The sequence below is a fragment of the Calliopsis andreniformis genome, chromosome 8 (genome assembly GCF_051401765.1).
Source record: "Calliopsis andreniformis isolate RMS-2024a chromosome 8, iyCalAndr_principal, whole genome shotgun sequence".
NCBI lineage: Eukaryota > Metazoa > Arthropoda > Insecta > Hymenoptera > Andrenidae > Calliopsis > Calliopsis andreniformis.
Window position 1 is genome coordinate 6,084,767 of NC_135069.1, and position 18,095 is coordinate 6,102,861.

The window sequence follows — 18,095 nt, forward strand, 5'->3', positions numbered from 1 at the left end:
AACAGGAAAATGCTGCAATACATGGGCACAGGCAACACCTGAGTGAACTTGTTCAGCCTTCCAGGATCTGGAAAGTCCTCGAGGAAATAATAGATGCTGATGCAAACGCCACTGAGTACGAAGACGAAGCCGATCGTGGAGAAGGGCGCCAGGAGTTTCAGGTTCGTCACGAAGCCGAGGCAGCAGGCGATTGGAAAGACACAGAGTATGTAGACTCTGACGTTCAATTCGACGCCTGAAGCGAACTCTATTACCTAAAACGAGGTTGAAGAGCTGTTGAAGAATATTTATTCATTCGTTCTTTTATTTAACAGGCACAATTCGTTTCAGAAAAGTAAAGGAAAATTAAAGAAAAAAGGAAATAAATATATATGAAAGATGCATATTTTTTATGATAAGAAATATAGGGATGATTTGATTAAATACTTTGCAAATACAATTAATGAACTATTATATTACACTAGGAGTACTCGAAGCCTATGAAGGAGGTCGATAATCACTTGTTATGTAATTCTGGTTAGTAATCTAATATTAGCGAAGGAAACATTGATAAGGTCTGAAATTCATTCAACAAACGATTTTATTTGATGTGTAATCATTGTTTAATGATTCTGTTGTATCTTTAATGACGTGCAATTAACCACTAGTAAAGATTAGGTATATCGATGACTTGAAAATTGTTTATTTACCTATTTACTTATTATTTATACGGAATAACCCGTTAGAAAATGATAAGAAAATTATTACAATGAGGTATGAAAGATAATAGTGGAAACAGAGAAAAATACGAAAGGAAGAGAAGTATGTAAAAATAAAAATAAGAAAAATTTCACAGAGAAGTGCAGTATAATAGCTGTTTTATAGTCAGGAGATTGATTGAATAGATCTAAGATAGGATAAGTATTAACATTAATGATCATTCTATGAATACCTGAGGAGAATAGAGTAATAGGACTTTATATAGTTGTATAAAAAAAGTAATAAAAAAAGTAGTATCATCTAAGACGAAAAGTTGTAACACTGATAGAAAATTTTTCTAAGATTTTGGAACATTTGACAAGATTACCGAGCAGTTTAGACGAATAGAATATCAACAAATGTTTGTTTCATGAATTATGAAGCTTATAAAATTTCTAACGTGAATAAATAATACTCTAACAAACATGGATGGAAAGATAAATGATAACTGGTGAACGTTTTAAAACACAGTACTCGAAAAAAGGATATGTAAATTTGTGGTTTATGAAAGTAACGAGCATATCTGAAAGCCTTCAGGCGATACGTTATTACGCATTCTGAAAGTGGTTTTGTAAATGCAGTAAGAGTAAAATCACGAGGGACGTCCTTTCGATGCACCGACGAATGGATCAACGTAAGAAATACTCAATGGAGGAAAAACAAGGCCGATTTCGTAATCAGTAAAGGAGAGTTTCGTTTACGACTTACGATGAAACTTTAATCATCTGGATTGCTACATACACACGCTATAAAAAAAAAGAAAGAACACTTATGATCTACCCTTTCGTCATCAGGATTTACCTTAGGGGTAGCCAGAGTTCTACTTTACATTTTATAAAACAATTGACTATAGTTCTTTAAATCAATGTTCTCTCTATCTACTCCATAAATATCTCAAATATGAATAATTGTATAAAAATTATTATGTATCTCCCTGAAACATGAATAAATATTTGTTTGAATACTCTAAATGGCTTAGACTTCTGACTTTTATTTGACATCCCATGGACCACGAATATCTCAGATATCTTAAGATAAAAAAAGTTCTTTCAGAGTGTTTCTAAATTTGCATTCGGAGTAGCAAATTTAATTGAAAGAGAAAAGTATCCAATGATATCTGTCTCTTACCTGCTGAAAGGAGGTGGACACGTAAAGAATGTACACCACAGTGCACTGGTACTGGGAGAAGCAGGTGAAAATGATTGTAACGATGCGAAATATTCTTGCATACTTTCGAACCTGTTCGGGACCATTCTGAAAGGCGACCTCAGCTGTTCCAGCGAAATCCAGCATGGGTATACGGTTACGCCTGCATAACAGCTGAGAGCATCGCACCTACGCTCAGAGAACCCGTTTTCAGACTCTGCACCCTTGCCACCGAGTTTTCCTCGACAACATCCTTGCAAACACTCCTTCGTAGACAAAAAGGATGTTAAAATGCAATGAAACTACCACAACCTTCTTTTCACCTTTGGGACCCGACAAGATTCTTGATTCTTTCTTTTACTCGTCTCGTGTGACTTTTATTTTTTTACTGTTCCCTTCCTCGATTTAACGATTTTTTCTATGAATTAATTTATGAGGTTTTTGGGAAGTTTCATTACGAAAACCTTCTCGGTTTTTTTTTTCATCTCGATTATTCGCGGTGTCATCCTGTTTATCTATTCGTTGACCTATTCTACTAGTATTTTATAATAAGTAGAATAGGTCGAGTTTTAGTAGAATGTTTCCTGAGTTTTTTGTATGAATACGAGAAAAGTGACAGTGTTTGAGGAAACTGAGATCACTGGATACAGTAAACCAAGTTGGTTTGATAAATTGCGAACGATGGTATCGTAAATTAATTAAACGTTAATGCCTTGATAGCACTGTACTTAAGCTACATCCTACAGGCCTTCCAGTGTTTAACGCAAAACAATTTATTGTAGAGTTTACTCGACGATTTATCTATAATCATATCCCATAAAATAATAAAAATCTGTTTCTAAGTGTCGTTATCGTAAATGGTGATGTAATTCAAACTGGTTACCGCATTTCTTTTATATAAACCGACGATTAAGATATAATGTCCTCTGTTCTTATGGTTCGTTAACTTCTTTTACATTCAACTACTGAAATAAAGAAGAAGATAAAAAATAAAAAAATTTCTTGGATGACAAAATCACAGAAAAGACAAGCACGAATTGCTACAAAAGTCTCCAACTTTTAACCTCTGTCACCTTTTCCCTGTTACCTACCAGTCCCACGACTCTGGTGGTGCACAACAGGCCTATAAAAATACTGCAAAGCAGCGACATCAAATAACCAGTTCGTCTGAATGCATTTGGCAAGAAGAGTATACCCGTTCCTATCGAACACTTCATGAGATGCATCAGGGCATCGAAGTCTCTGAAAAGAAATCCTCTAATCGATAGGAAGCATTAAAATCTCCACTACTTTAATTACTCATCGTTAATCAAACCGTATTATCATTTTCCAACGTCAATCAAAGAAATGCAACGAGCTAAAAAATTCATACAAAAACACGAAAAAAAAATAAACGTGCAATGGAGCATGGATTCCTACGTCGTAAGGGGTCGTCCTTCAGGACGATGCGCGACAGGATCGTATTCTTCCTCATCATCAGCTGTGGTAGCCTTTTCCGCGTGTTTCCCTCTTGCAAGCATGCTTCACTCCCAAAGAACGCAAAGGAACGAATTAAACGGCGCTTGAAAGCAGGCGATGGACTCTCAAGTGTTCCTCAGAACTCGGCAAGGTTCTTTCCCTGCTTGTGTTCCTCGATCGAATATCAGGAAGTTTCGTTCCTGGACTCTCAACGATGTCGACAGGCGAAGACTACTGAATTTTAATTGGCGACCTCGTGCACCGACGCGGAGGAACTGCCAAGTTGTAGTCTGACCTGTGACAGTGTCGGCAATGAACTGTATTGTGAAATCTAGGAAATATTTCTGGGAAATAGAAAAGTGTTCTGGTTTCTTTTTCATTCCTTACTTCTCTGATCTGGGTCTTCAGGTTTGATTAAGTTTGTGATTATGCTATGTTTCTTCCACCAAATGTATTACTGCGTTGCTGCAACAATATAGTTTCAGTACGTAGCGAATCATAAATGGTTCTCCACAATGCTATTTTTTCATTCAATTCTAGCAGACCACTTGCAGTTATCTAGCACAATATACATTTTATCAGTCCAATTACTGTGGCCTTCGTTCAGCTATTTGTAGACGATGACACTTCTCTTTTGTAAAATACATTGTATTTACCACTTGCAGTTAATGAGTTTCAACTTTCGTGCACTTGCAATTACCATTTTATCTATCTTTAAGCATTTATACGGTGAAATAAATTCCTCAAATTACTGCTCACGTATTCGAGGATTGCATGACGGAACTGGATAACCTTAATAAATACTTAGACGTAAAAATAACTGACACGATGAAGTGAGTCACGTTAAAAAAATATTGACGAGTTGAAGATGGTCTTGGAAGAGCAGAGAATTCAATTAAAATTTATAATAGTATTAAAATTATGAGATTAGGTTAGCATTTAGATTAGTATTTTCATACAAAATTTGAATTATTTTTGTTACACGTTCAATCTTCGAGGGTGAGTTCTACCCCTTCAAACCAAACATCTGCAAATATAAAAGAACACGTGTAATTTAATTTTTTGACTACTACAGCATGTATGAAATAAAAAAAATCTGAAGAGGACACTTATCTAGTACTCTAATAAGATCCCTAAAAAAATTTATGAAGAACGTAACAAAACAGCTTAATAAATCAGATCTCTCTAAAATACTTAGCCCTCAAGAATTTATCATTCCACATTTTCGACCCTCGAATCCACTGCCCCCAAAATAAGAAAATTCAATTACATGCCTATGAATCGGAAGCAGAAGCACCAAACGAATCAAGGAAAAACGAAGGAACCCCGCTGGCTACGTAGTATCGTATTTATTAATCGAATCACATTATCGCAGATATCGTTACACAAATTCGTCTGTACATTAAACTAACTCTTTTAAATAATTCTCACGATGCCGTACCGTATGTACACATTAGAAATGGATGTCTCGAGCGTGTCGACAATGAAAACAAATATCGTGCTCGATGAGCCCGAGCGCGCGTTCTGAGCGGGCCGACTCCTCGTTTAACAACCTAGGACCGAGTGTCGTATTATAATACAGCGTCGATGAGGATCACCGACAGGAAGGGAGGGAGGGAGCAGAGAAAGAAAATAATAGAAAGGAAGCTGCTGAAGGGTGCGGTCCGCCTCGACGCTCTCGTTCGCTCTCGTTCTCGCAGTCGGTTAATTAATAACGTATAAAAATAATAGCCTCCAGTCGGCACACACGGAAAGTCCGCCGGCTGTTTTACGCGCGAATGATCGCATTGAGACAGTGTCTCTGAGCATTTTTCTCGTTCCTCTGTCGCGCTGTGGTGGCGACCAGAAAGGGGAAAGAAACAACCCATTCGCGAGCGACGCGCACGGCCTCCATTTTGGTCTGCTATCCGCGTAGAAAATGTTTTAGGCACTAAACATAATAATAATATAATAGTAATAATAATAATAATAAGTAAAGTCCGTCAGTCCTATGAGTTCGGCTAAGTTAATCACATGTTTCGCGCGGGTTAATATAGTCAACCATACCAACTAGGATCACAGGTTTAGCTCTGTGATTAGACGCGCTCGATGTCTCATCGTCACCTCCTTTACCCTCGTTTTTATAAATAAAATTGGTTGAAGCAAGGAACTGTGTAGTACGTCCAGTCACGGTTTTTCGTTTAACTATAGGTAGAACGAGGTCAACTGGCCCTGAAGATAACTGAAGGATGTTATCTCTGTGTCTGATGAATGAGTGGGAGGAGGAACCAGTTGATTTCGTTCTGACTATAGAATCTAGTGACTCTGCAACGTTGTGCCCCCTAACGAGTACATTTAGAGTAGAAATGATGCTCGCTTTTCGACCCTCTTTTTTCTCCTCTTTGCCACTAATCGCGTGAAGTTCTTTCATTGTGAATACACTTGGGAGTTTTCAGAGATTTTAGAATAAATTTACGAAGATTTATAAAAGATCTATGAACTTAAAATTCGTTTAACTATTTAACCTGGAACTTATGTTGGAACAGTATTTGTAAAACTTGTTTAAAAATGTTTAAAAATGATGGTCGAAATTTACTGAAAAATCCCCAAAACGACGAGCGTTTTGTCGCTTCGAGAGCCTGGGCTCCTATTCCCATGTAGTTAGAAAGAAATTCGACAGTTTCCTAAATTTCGTGGTTTACAAATGTTTAATATTGCGCGATGAGCGAGTAATATTGTCGTAGATACATTGTTCTCATGCCACCCATGCGTGATATGTGTGATTCTAAAAAAGCTTCTAGGCAATCTATTCGTACGAGCAACCTCCGTTTTCTTCGTTTTCGCGTGATCACGCTGTCCACTTTTTTTTTTTTTTTTATCTCACAGGTAATCTCTCGAGGATTGTATTTGCTTTTTTCTGAGCACGTTTTCCTTTTTACGAATGCCTGACGCAACTTCCTCACATTTCACACGCACACAATAAATAAATTATAGTAATTACCACGCAAGTTCGAACGAAAGGTACGAATGCTATACTGGAATAAATTGTGGCTCGAATTTGCAGCATGGAATGTGCAAGCGTCACGTTGTTCATGTTAATTAATCCCGTCATGCAAAATAAATTGAATCACTTTTTCATCCTTTCCACCTTTCCGCTTCCTAATTAATTGCTTCAGCGATTTTTGTAAAATAAGTACACGAATTAAGTAAAACAAATTGTACTAAAGCTTTGCAAGTGTTTGTAAAAATAAATAAAAGGAAGTATATGTATAAACGTTTTTTTAAAAATATGAGTATAAAAAAATATTGCACTCTGTTTATCATTCGTACCGGAAAAGTGATTCATATATTTTGCAAACAAATCATTGTATATGTTTACATAGATATCTCAAAGATTTTTTTAATCAAAAAACGATTGTTGCATTTTTGCACGATAGCTTTATCGTACCAACACACGTTCAGTACACAATTCACAATTTTTTATATCAATAGATAGGTACAGTCTTAAGATATAAAGATACAAATAAAAAATGTGTCTGAAATGTACGCCTCAAGACCTTAGTTAACAGTCAATTAAAAATAACTTAAGAGGAAAAGAAAAGTGATCTTTACTGAACGTGTATCAAATAATCGAAACTTAGCGATATAAATTTTTTGCTCGGGAATTTTGATTAAAATGAGACTAAAATACAGATGGTACTGTTTAACAATACTTGAAGTTTCGGAATTTTGTACTAAGAAAATATCAGAGTTGAATGTATATTTGTTTAGTAATAGTAGAAATAAAATGAAATGATTGCTGAAGGTGCTCTTACGATCCACCCTCACCACATTTGTTTTTTATTATTTTTAAGCGCTGTATATTATAAATAATACGTTAAACAAATAGTATAATCTACAATATACAATACTCTTTGAAAATACTACCTGAAAATTGAACAAAAGTTCTCAACTAAATTCTTCGAATAAATATTCAACTCTGAAAATTAATTATATTAGTGATTGGAAATAAACTTTTTTATAGAAAAGTCCATAAATGCATAAATTACGAAATGCACATAATTCGGAATTCTTAAATGATGAAAATGTACTAAGTGTTCTCTTTTTTATATCATAGTCGTAAAAAGATTTTTAAAGTGAAACTGAGTTCGCTAAATAAATGGTTGACAGTGCTTTAGATCTCTAAAACAAAATTTACAAAAAGAATAAACAATAAAATCAATCTTACCAATGATCCTTCACCAAATAATAAAAATTCTTCACGTATTCGCCCAATGTTTAAAAGTTTGCTTTAAAAAATAGAAAAGATTCCCTTTAAAGATGAACACACGTTGGTGTATCATACAATTTTCAATTTCCATGTGCGAACACACATTGTTCTCAATTTACTGACGATTACTCTTCCACTGCCTATCCTTAAATCAATAATTCATTAAAAACACACTTCCCTAGTGCATGAGACGCATTAAAAAGAAACTCTGATAAACTATTGCACATGATAAATTTATACGACTGAAATATAGCTGAAATGAAAGTGAAACAATGGTTGTAGAAAGATGACACAATAGATTACTGTGAAAATAACATACACACATCTTTTCCTGTAGTCGATTTCTCTTTATCCTACAGAATCTTGATACTTCAAGCTTGTAATTCCCTTTCAGAGTACATGAGCACTTGGAGGACCAAAGTACTACAGAATTAGGAAATTTGAGTATTCTCCATCCTCTTCACTTTTGCCATGAAGATACTTTAAATGGATGATAAATGCTCAAGTTTCTCTGTGCCTAGGGGTACGACTCTTCAATAATAATACTTCCACAGAAAAATAAAAAGAAATTGTAAAAAGTTGGTATCCTCATAAAATTTCTAACTCTCTAATATTCCAATAAATATTACTTGCACCCCGATACTGATGAACTGATGGTAAAGATTCTGAAGAACTGGACATTCACCATCATCGCTCTAATACTGATATACAGCTGCCAAATCCTCAAGCCTCAGCCCCCAATAATATTTCTCCTCAAATTCAACCCCACTGTCCTCCAAGCGTCAACCACTCAGCTAATTAAAAAACACGAAGTACCAAGATCCTCAATCCTCCCACGAAATGCCACGCTCTTTTAGCTCTCATTCGAAATCGGATGACACTCGAGTGAATCGCACTCGGCGAGCGCCTCTCCTCGACGATGGGAGAACTCGCCAGTCAGAAGGCTCTCGCGCAGCATCCCCGTGGAATCGATGCTGTCGAAGTAGCGGTGTGGCCAGACAGAGCTCTGTCGGAACCGTCTGATAGGCGAGCCGATGATGAACTCCACCCTGGTGGATGGCAGCGCTGACGAGGTCTCTTGGTTCAGCGAGTCTGGGTACAAGGATGAGTCGCTGTGTCGGAAGCTGCCATTGGTGGAGCACCAGGAGCTCGGTGGTTCGGAGCAGCTCTGAAAGCACACCGACTCGGGTTAGCGACCTCTGACCCATGGTCTGCGAACGCGAACTCGATTGCTTAGAGACTGGTAGGCATGTGTCTGATTGCGTCTCACGCGGCAATTTCTCCCGAGGCAAAGTACACAAAACCCCACAATGATCAGTGCTCGTGTACGTTCTCTGGTACTTTATTTTACATGGTACTAAGGACTACTAGTGCTGATAACTGATGGAGTGTGATGTCAAGTGTGGGTGGTGTCTTTTCTGGGTGAATTCTTTGTAGCGACGGTCAAAGCGATTTTTCTTTGTGAACCTCAGTGAAGGTATCTGAAGTATTTCAAGTATTTTATTGCCTGTATTCTAGGCTTCCTTAATCCCTTAATGCACAGGTTTTATCGAGTTATTTCGGTGATAAAAAAGGAGCAGTTTTTTGTCATTCTACGTGGGAAAAGTTTAAGGGATGATTCTAGATGCTAAGTAAGATGAAAGTTAAGGGTAACTAAATTTTACTGGAGTCTTTGTTTAAGATTGTTAATTATAAGCGTTAAGGAATTGCTAGAATCCTGAAATTAAGTAGGAATGGGGTCACTATCTGGGTCGGGAGTTTTGGAATCCCACTGAAGCTATCTAAGCATCCCCTTGTATATTTTAACTACTAAATGAAGACTCAAATTTCTAAACTTTATCTCATCTTGACATCTAAAATCACCCCTTAAATTTTTACCCATTTTTAATCAAGTATCCTAGACACGTGTGCGTCAAGGGATCAACTAGTGTTCATCGTGGCTGCGAATCTGATCAGAATCTGAGGTTCTACGAGTGTGTCTTAAGTATCAAACTCGTAATAACACGCAGCACTGTACGTGAGATGGACAATGAACCGCAAGGCCAAGCAGGTAAGCGTGTGGTCGATTCATTTTCCTTTATATCAATCACTGAGTGCGACTCCGAGCCACAATCACATGGCTCTCGAGGCTATGTTCGCAAACAAGCAACGCTAGCAAAATAAGATCAAACTTCAGCGAATGAAAGAGCAAACAAACTGAAAAGATTAATGGACTTTGTGAACAAGGGAGCCAACGGTAGCACGGCGTGAAAATTTCTGCTAATGTATGGTGTGCCATACACTAAATTAAATGTATGTTCCACAACAATTAAATGCTCGCTGCTAATTATATATTATTCTCTAATATTCGTCAGTTGTGACAATATAGGGGAGTAGAATAATATAGAGCAATATGGGTGGACGCGACGACTGTTAAGGGGAGAAACTACCCCCGCGTTCGATTTGGGGTGAAACTTTTCTGTCGAATTTTGTTTCCCTGAATTGAAAATTCAACTCCAGGGTGAACCACATAAAATGTTATGAACTATAGGACTACTGGAGACAAAGATAAATTTTAATTGGTGTTACAAATTGAATAGGACTTCTTGTGTTATATGAAAGATGAGGATGGACTGCTTCTTACAAAAGTGGAGAAAAGTTACATTACCCATTTTTTCTATTTATTTCTCACAGCTTCTTAAAGAAATACATCACAACATTTTAAGTGGCTCACCCTATGGAATCTAAATAAAATACCTGCTTACCACTTTCAAGTATTTTTTAGCAAGTATAGCATTCGCAAAATTCAACAGAGATTCTTGTACCACTCCACATGCATTTACTACAGGTAAAAATCAATACTACGTAAGACGAAAAAAAAAAAATCTCACGATCATTAGAAGGAAAAACAGTTTAAAAATGCCAACTAGCTCAAGTGGTGCATTAAATAAAATGGTACGTTATTCTTCATATTCAATTGCCAGACAGTCATACAACTAGAAGTACTACCAAACCTTCCTGAAATAAAAAAAGGAACTATGAATACTGAAATGAGAAAAACTGAACGTCTACGGGAGGCTCACTAGGGTGCGTGCGCATGCCAAATTCCAGGTGAAAGGACGTCTACTGGACATGTCACTACTGATGAGGGAGGGCACAGGAAGAGCAGGATCAGAGACAGAAAAAAAAAAATAAGAGACAGGCTCATAGCTCACCACATCCAGGAAGAAGCATCGAAGCAAATGATAATAAAAGAAGCATAACTTACGAGAAAAACCGGCGGCACGCGAGAAGGGGCCATTTTCTTTATTGGACCACCGGGGACGGGCTCGAACGCACGCTCGCCTGCGCTCCAGATCAGACATTTCGCTAGTGGATCGTCGGGCGAATCGTCGTTTTTAAGACAAGTGTCGGTCGAGAGTCTCTGTGTACGTCAGAGTTTCAATAACGCTTCAGGAATGCTCGTGTCAAGACAGGGGTTGGCAATGGAGGGTTAAAAACCGAAACGAATCCCTTTCCCGAGGCTATCGCACGTGACCTCGAACGAATCGCAAAAACAGAGATCCCGAGAATGACTGAGGAATCGCACTGCATCACCATGTACCAAAACGGAAGAAAATAAATCCAACATAGTAAATCTAACCGACTGTTAATCTCAAAAGGACCCAATATTATATCCATGAAGCTTGCAAGTAGCGAATGTTCTCTGGTCCAATGTTAACCGGGCTTCTCGGTGAGCACAAGTCAGCGTGTCGAGACGGGGGACAGAGAAAAGAAAACGAAAAGGTGAGGTCGTGTAGGAGGACACGGTGTCAGGGCGCGATTAGAAGCAGCAGATTATCCCTAACAGCGACTATCGGCCGTCCTTGGAGAAGAGGAGATACTGATGGACTCTCTACTAGAGCGGGCCGTTGGACATCGACGAAGGCCTCAGCCAGTTCATCCAAAAGGGCTTTGCGGGTCGTACCTTGCCGTTCTCGTTATCAACGGACGTCGACGCGCGGGCCAGGCTGTAGGAACGGCGTGCAGGAGCGGGCGGTCGTCGAGGAGGAGTCGTCCCCGGGGATGAGGACGCGCCGAGGTTGTTAGACTCCAGCGAGTCTCGCGCGCGGGACAGCGAGGAGGATTTGTTTAAGGAGTCTCGGCTGGAATTGTTACGCGGCAGGGACCTGTTCAGGGACTCCCTGTTCGTCTCCTTGCTGCTGCTGCTCCCATTGCCCCCGTTCTTCGTCAGGCTTTTGTTGCCCAGCGAGTCTCGGTTCGAGTCACGAGCCTTCGACAGGGACTTGCCGCAGTGGCTGTCGCGACTAGAGTCACGGGGCGGTCGTGTCAGCGATTTCAGCGACTCTCTGCTGTCGTTCCTCCCGTGACTTGGCGGCCTGGGCGCTGTCGCCTTCGCCGTGGCGCCGGGCAGAGGTATGCGACTAGGTCGCCGACGAGGCGATGGCTTCACCTCGATGGCTTGGTGGTGGTCGCGAGCCGACTCCGTGCTGCTTCCTGGCTCCACGCCGTTCTGCTCGCACCTCGGCTGCTCGACGTCCACCTCTGGCTCCGTTTCCGTCGGCGGACGCCGCTGGAACTTCTCCAGCACGCGGACGCGCGCTCGCGTGCCCTCCAGCTCGATATCTCTCTTCTGCAACTGGAAGGTTCAGAGGACACATGAGTGCTCCTTTCGATAAATATATTCGTCACATTTATAAGAATATATGTATGCCTATACGACTGACAATCGAGCCACATTTATTTTGTTCCTACACATTACCTGAAATCGTAGGTCGTCGTTCTCTTCTCGCGCCTTATCTAGTCGTTCAGAGAGAGTTTCTGTACTTTTCTGCACCTCATCTAATCTTTTCTGTAGGACCTACAATACAACAACAGATTTTTCAAACTGTGAAAATCATCAAACTTCACATAGGTCGATTAAATTTTAATACAATCTACTCGGCTAAATTTTAATTCTTCATCGTTACTTTTTAAACGATCCTCACAGAAACGAAACAAGGGATTCAAATACCTAAACAAAGTGAAACTGAAAATAGAATCAAAAACCTCACCAACCCACACTACTCTCAAGAAGATAGCCCACAATTACAATGACTAGAATTTTCATTATTCAGCATCAACTAAAACTGAACCGAGCAAACGTATATTCACAACTCTCAAAAATCCCAAAAATCGAGTCCTCAAAAGCCAACCTGATTATGGACGGTAGTAGTAATTAAATGCCGCTGCAGCTCAAGAGGAGAGTGTTCCCGTAGGATGGCAGCGATCTTCTTCGAATCGACGTTCTTAACGTGCGCGACCCTGGTGGGTGACACTAGAACAGAATCCAGCGCTCCCAGCCTCGCCCTTCTTTCATTCACGCTGGCCTCGACGTCGATATCAAGCAGCGCGTCGTTCCTAGCTGTGACATCCAGGAGAACGTTCTTCTCGATGGTCCTCGTCCTGAAGCGACTCTTATGGGCCTTGGTGGACGTCCCCACCGAGGCGAACGCCGAGGACTTGCTCTTAATATTACTAACACTATTGCTTTTCGGCGAGGAGGTGACAGGCAGCACAGGCGTGATAGGCTGCAACCGCTGCGCGCCTGGCGCGAGGATGTCCGAGGATGTTTCGTTCAGTCCAGCCCTCAGCCTATCCTCCAGACCAGTCTTCAGCGCTGACAACGCAGCCAGTTCCGACTGGAGCTCCTGCGCCCTGGCCCGACTCGAAATAGTCTCGGCTTCGAGCTCGGCTACCTTGTCCAACAGCTGCTCCTTTTCTCTCCTGAGCGCCACCACCTGGGAGTCCTTGTCGTCAGAGTCCTCAGAGGTGATCGGCGTTGTCCTGTCAGCGTCCAGACACGACGCCTTCCTCACTGCCTCTAGGATGTCCGTCGACGCTAGGTCCTCAGGCGCCACGCTCTCCAGTCGTCCTTGCAGACACTCCACCTCCTCTCTGAGCCTGATCCCTTTTCGATGGATCACGTCGAGCAGGTTCCACAGCTCGTCCTCTGCTTCGTCCAGCACCGTAGGCCGAGGACTGCTCGGCCTGGGCGCGATGGCTGTCGAGGCGCTGTCTTTCGACGACGTCTCGGTGCTGAAGCCAGAGTCCTGCACAGTGGCGCTACAGTTGTTCTTGGTACCGCCACTGTGCGAGTTGCTGCGACTCCTGGGCAGCGAGGACGACGAGGACTCGCCACCCTCGCGGGGCACTCGTCTCCTGACCTTCCCTGGCTCCCATTCGTTGATCCTCCTGGACGATGGACTGGACAGGGGTAAGGGGATGTGGGAGTTCTGGGTGCAGGAGGACGACATCACGGACGCTCCCGCGGACGCCGTCGCGGCCATCTTGTGCCGGAGGTTTGGGAACGTCTCGATGACGAGGTCCCGGAACTCGAGTAGGGCGCCGACCTCATTCTGCAGCTCCTGCAGGGCCACTAAGGACTTCGCCTGCTCGCTTATCAGGTAGTGAAAGGGACCTGGCCGTAGGGGCATGCAGTCCATGCCACCGCCGCTGCTGCTGTTGCCACCGCTGCTGCCGACGACGCCCTCCGTCGAGCCTCCGCTGCCACACTGAAACAATTATTCATACGTTCAGGGGAAATAAAACAGTTTAGTATATAAGGTGAATCACCCAATACCTGGACACTTAAGACATCACCAGATCCAGTAGATGAACTTAAACATGCATGTCTCGATACTTTAATTATATTCCAATTAAATATATTCATTTAAAATACTGTTTCTTGTTTTTTTATTGTTCCTCGTTAGATATAGTGTCCAGATATCGGGTCATAGTCGATTACTGGGTCATTTACCTTACACTTTGCAACAAAGTTAAGAGATCATTCATTTTGGACCGAAAAATTGCCGATTTTTGAACTCCTACAACTTTGTGGAAAAAAATCGTATAGCAGTACAGCAACGAGCCTAGGCTCATTTTAAAAGACAACGCCTCTACTTGGAGGCGAGGCGAGAAAGTAAAAGTGACTCTCAGCTGCAAAAATTGTTCTAGTCCTTGAAGAGATACAAGCCCTTTTCTAGGACTCTCTGAAATGACAGAACCTTTAGAGTCCTCCTTCAAAAGCCTCGATAGCCTACTGACTGTGAGACATGTAAATTGCAACACAGGAATAAGGAACAAATGTAAACCTAGGTTCGACATAAATGATGCGAGGGAAAATCTATATTCTGGAGCAAAAATGACACGTCTCGAGATTGAAATGAATCACGCAAAGTGCTCACTGCAGGTGTTTCCAAGGGGACGTGCCTCCTCGTCCACTTGTATCACTGTTCCTTCACGTGCCAAGGCGCAAACACGAATGCAGTGCGAAATTGCTCCGATAATCTTAGTGATTTACTACATTCGAAAGTGGAATTTCTTTCTCCCTTTCTGGCAGACACATCTCAAAATATCTTATCGCACGCGAATCGATTCGTCACGTTGCTCGCTGTTGCTCTAATTAATCCTTGATATTTTATTCGAGTTTTATTCCCCGTCACGATAAGGACTGTCCTCGAGGCTCACAGGGGAATTAATTAATTTCTGTATTGTTGCGTTTACGTTCCCAAGACGCGCTTTCATGCTGTCTATTTTTCATCAACGTAGAAAGCAAGCGATCAATTAAAGGCGGTAATAAAAGAACATAACGAGAAATATTCTGCTTGTTTAAGCTGTTTGCTCGAGTTGTAGTGGCAGGTAAGTGCGTATAGGTAATGACTTTTGAACCGAGTCGAATCGCTGAGGTAATTGTGGTCTTTTTTCTCTCTTAATTAGACGCGGAGCTAAGATGTTCAATGTATTACAGTAAGCAACAGCGCAAGGGAGCCTGTGATCTGCGATGCGGCAGGCCTTTGTGTGTGCCAAAATATTTCCACGATTTCTATAGAAAACTTCACTGTAATGAACTGCTGCATGGAACAGACAGTAAATCTGTATCTGAGAACCAGACTAACCCAGGTCCATTTTTCTCAAAACTGAGTCTTTTACAGGATCCTGCTTTTTCTTCATTTTATTAGAATAACAAGTGTATAGTTAAATTACGTTATAAATGAAAGAAATTTAATAGTATTATCTTTATGGCTCTCCTGAAAAATACCAAAAGAGGACTTGGATCACTCTAGCTCTCACCTACAGAAGTACATCTATCTACAAAATCACTTTGCCTCTGCACCTGCATTAATCACGCTAAAAGAAATTCCACAGAGTGTTTTGGAATGTCTTCAAATTGGATCTCTCATTATCGCTATCGCTAACAATCTCCCAATTTTTCGCCACCTCCAAACCTCAGCCATTGCCCAACGATCCACTAACAAACCCAGATTCCACCGAAGACAGCAGCTCGCTGATCGCAAAAAGATTCAAAATCGGGATGACGCAACGCGCGACCACGCGAACCGCGTCTGACACGTAATTACTGTGCGAAAATAAAGTGTTCCCCTCGGTCCCTCGTTTATCCGACGATCTGGAGGCAGTCGAGGGACGCACACGACGTCGTCGGCGCGGCGTTTCATCAGTTTTCGCTTCTACGAAAGGAGAAGTCGAAACGCGGAGCGCATCTGCGGCCAATTAATCACGGTGAACTGGAAAAGTTTGCAGCTGCGTTTCGCCTGTGCATCAGCGCCGATCCCGCCAGTAATTGGTATGCACCTAGGAGGACGCCGAGGAAGACAACGTGGCCGAGCACGCGCGATGAGAATAAAGCGACGAGAACCAGGTTATTGGGGCCTAATATCCGTCCGTTTCTCTCGCCAAGGTGAGCCAACCCGATGCCGCTGGCATGCAGGTCCCCGAGCTGCGCAGCGTCGCTGACTTTCATCGATAGGAGTGATGAATTGCGAGAGGAAACAGCGAGAAGTGTCGGTCGTTCGATAATGAGCTCTTCGACTGATCGAGATCGAAAGATTCGCTGGATTTGGGAGGACTGGGGACATAGGTGGACACTGATAACCAGACTTGCGCATTTTTATGAGCACAGTTAAAGAAATGGAACTTCAGTATAAATTTCTTTCATTTTTTAAATACTACAAGTCATATTTTATATATTTTCAAATATTATATACATTTTGTATTTTGTCACACATTTCAAATTTTCATAGATGCATAAAAATCCGCAGTCTACTGATGATATACAGAAATTAAAGTAGATAAGTGAACAATCTTTGTGTAGAACTTCAATAGTCTAAAAATGAAGAGTAGAATTCTTTTTGTATGCTTTTCATCGCTGCCTATGTCACAGAGAAAATATGAAGATGCGACACTATACTGAAAAATAAATTTTCGTTTTCTGAGAAAGGCTGCAACTGGACATTTCTCTTTTCCCTGTGGACTCTTCAAACGTGAAAGAATGACCAGGATAAAATATAGAAATATCGTGAACCTCGGTGACAGTCGGTGAAACTATAGATTATTAGAAAGACAGCAGGAATCACGTCTCTCGAATCGATTATTAGATTCCAGTGCAGAAAGCAGAGGTTTCTAGGCAAACATAAGCCTTTTCTTTCTGAAAAGAATTAAGGAGGCGCGCGTTTCCTTTGACGTTTCAGCATCGTGATGCACAGCACGACTAGTCAAGCGGTAAAGCAAGAAAGTAAGAGAAAACGGGGCTTTTGTGTCAAAGTGTCCCCTTCGTGACGATTCCTGTGACGTGTGAACAACAGTCGAACGCGGAAGCATGGAAAATTGGCTATACGGGTGATCGTTTCTATCTGATGACTATGAAGAACGCCAACCATAAAAACTATCATCTAATTGTACAAAAGATTAAAAATAGTACTAACTTCTTTTTCAATCTAGCTCTTGGACCAAAGTTAGGTACAGAATTAGGTTGTACTGGATCCTCAGAAATCTATGTTGATGCCTGCATTAGAAACATGTACAATCTTTTACCAATAACACCTATCACGTAATAATTAAAATAATGAAGTTCCTTATGGAACGCATTTTCATACAGACTTATCTTAAGCCTGATTAAAAACAAGTAATCTAGAAAAGAATGATTCTAGATAAGTGTTAGATAAGCTACATTATACATATAATTTAAGACTTCAAAAAGATTAATTGTTTTATTTAAATTTTGTGATAGGTGTTATTGTTACGTAATAATTAGGTGACCCTAGATGCACTTGGATAATCGGTTCAATTTATCAATTCAAAATGTAAATGCAGCGGCTGTAATGCGACCAGTTGTCTTAGGTGGAAAGTCAGAGGAAATGTCATCGAAACGGAAGTTGCGCATCAGTTGCCTACGACCAACCTACCATCCCACTGGCTCGAACCTTATAAGACTGACGGCAGAACAGTGGTTGTCAGGCTCTTCACTGTCATTCTTTTCGAATAGTCTACGACCATTTATGAACATGAATTTCTCTCTAAAGGAACTACACCTTTAATAACTGGACAAGGAAATACAGTAACAAATTTTCGAATAAAGTATATTTGGAACTACAGTTATCATTGAAGAAAGGAGTATCCCATATAATCCCATGAATTTGGGATTAACATAACTCCACAGTCCCATTACCTATCACTTACTTAGAGACAT

General features: G+C 40.9%; 1 protein-coding gene across 1 annotated transcript in view; it reads right to left on the reverse strand.

Annotated features, from left to right (window-relative positions):
* Positions 1-8,195: 8,195 nt before the first annotated feature.
* Positions 8,196-18,095, reverse strand: part of Jvl (javelin-like) — a 78,761-nt gene continuing 68,861 nt past the window's right edge. Inside the window, exons 2-6 of the mRNA XM_076383330.1 lie at positions 12,766-14,124; positions 12,333-12,431; positions 11,538-12,209; positions 10,839-10,994; positions 8,196-8,759 (exon numbers count right to left, since the gene is read on the reverse strand). Coding sequence (XP_076239445.1) covers positions 8,445-8,759; positions 10,839-10,994; positions 11,538-12,209; positions 12,333-12,431; positions 12,766-14,124 — 2,601 coding nt within the window. The 3' untranslated portion in view covers positions 8,196-8,444. The remainder of the gene's footprint in view (positions 8,760-10,838; positions 10,995-11,537; positions 12,210-12,332; positions 12,432-12,765; positions 14,125-18,095) is intronic.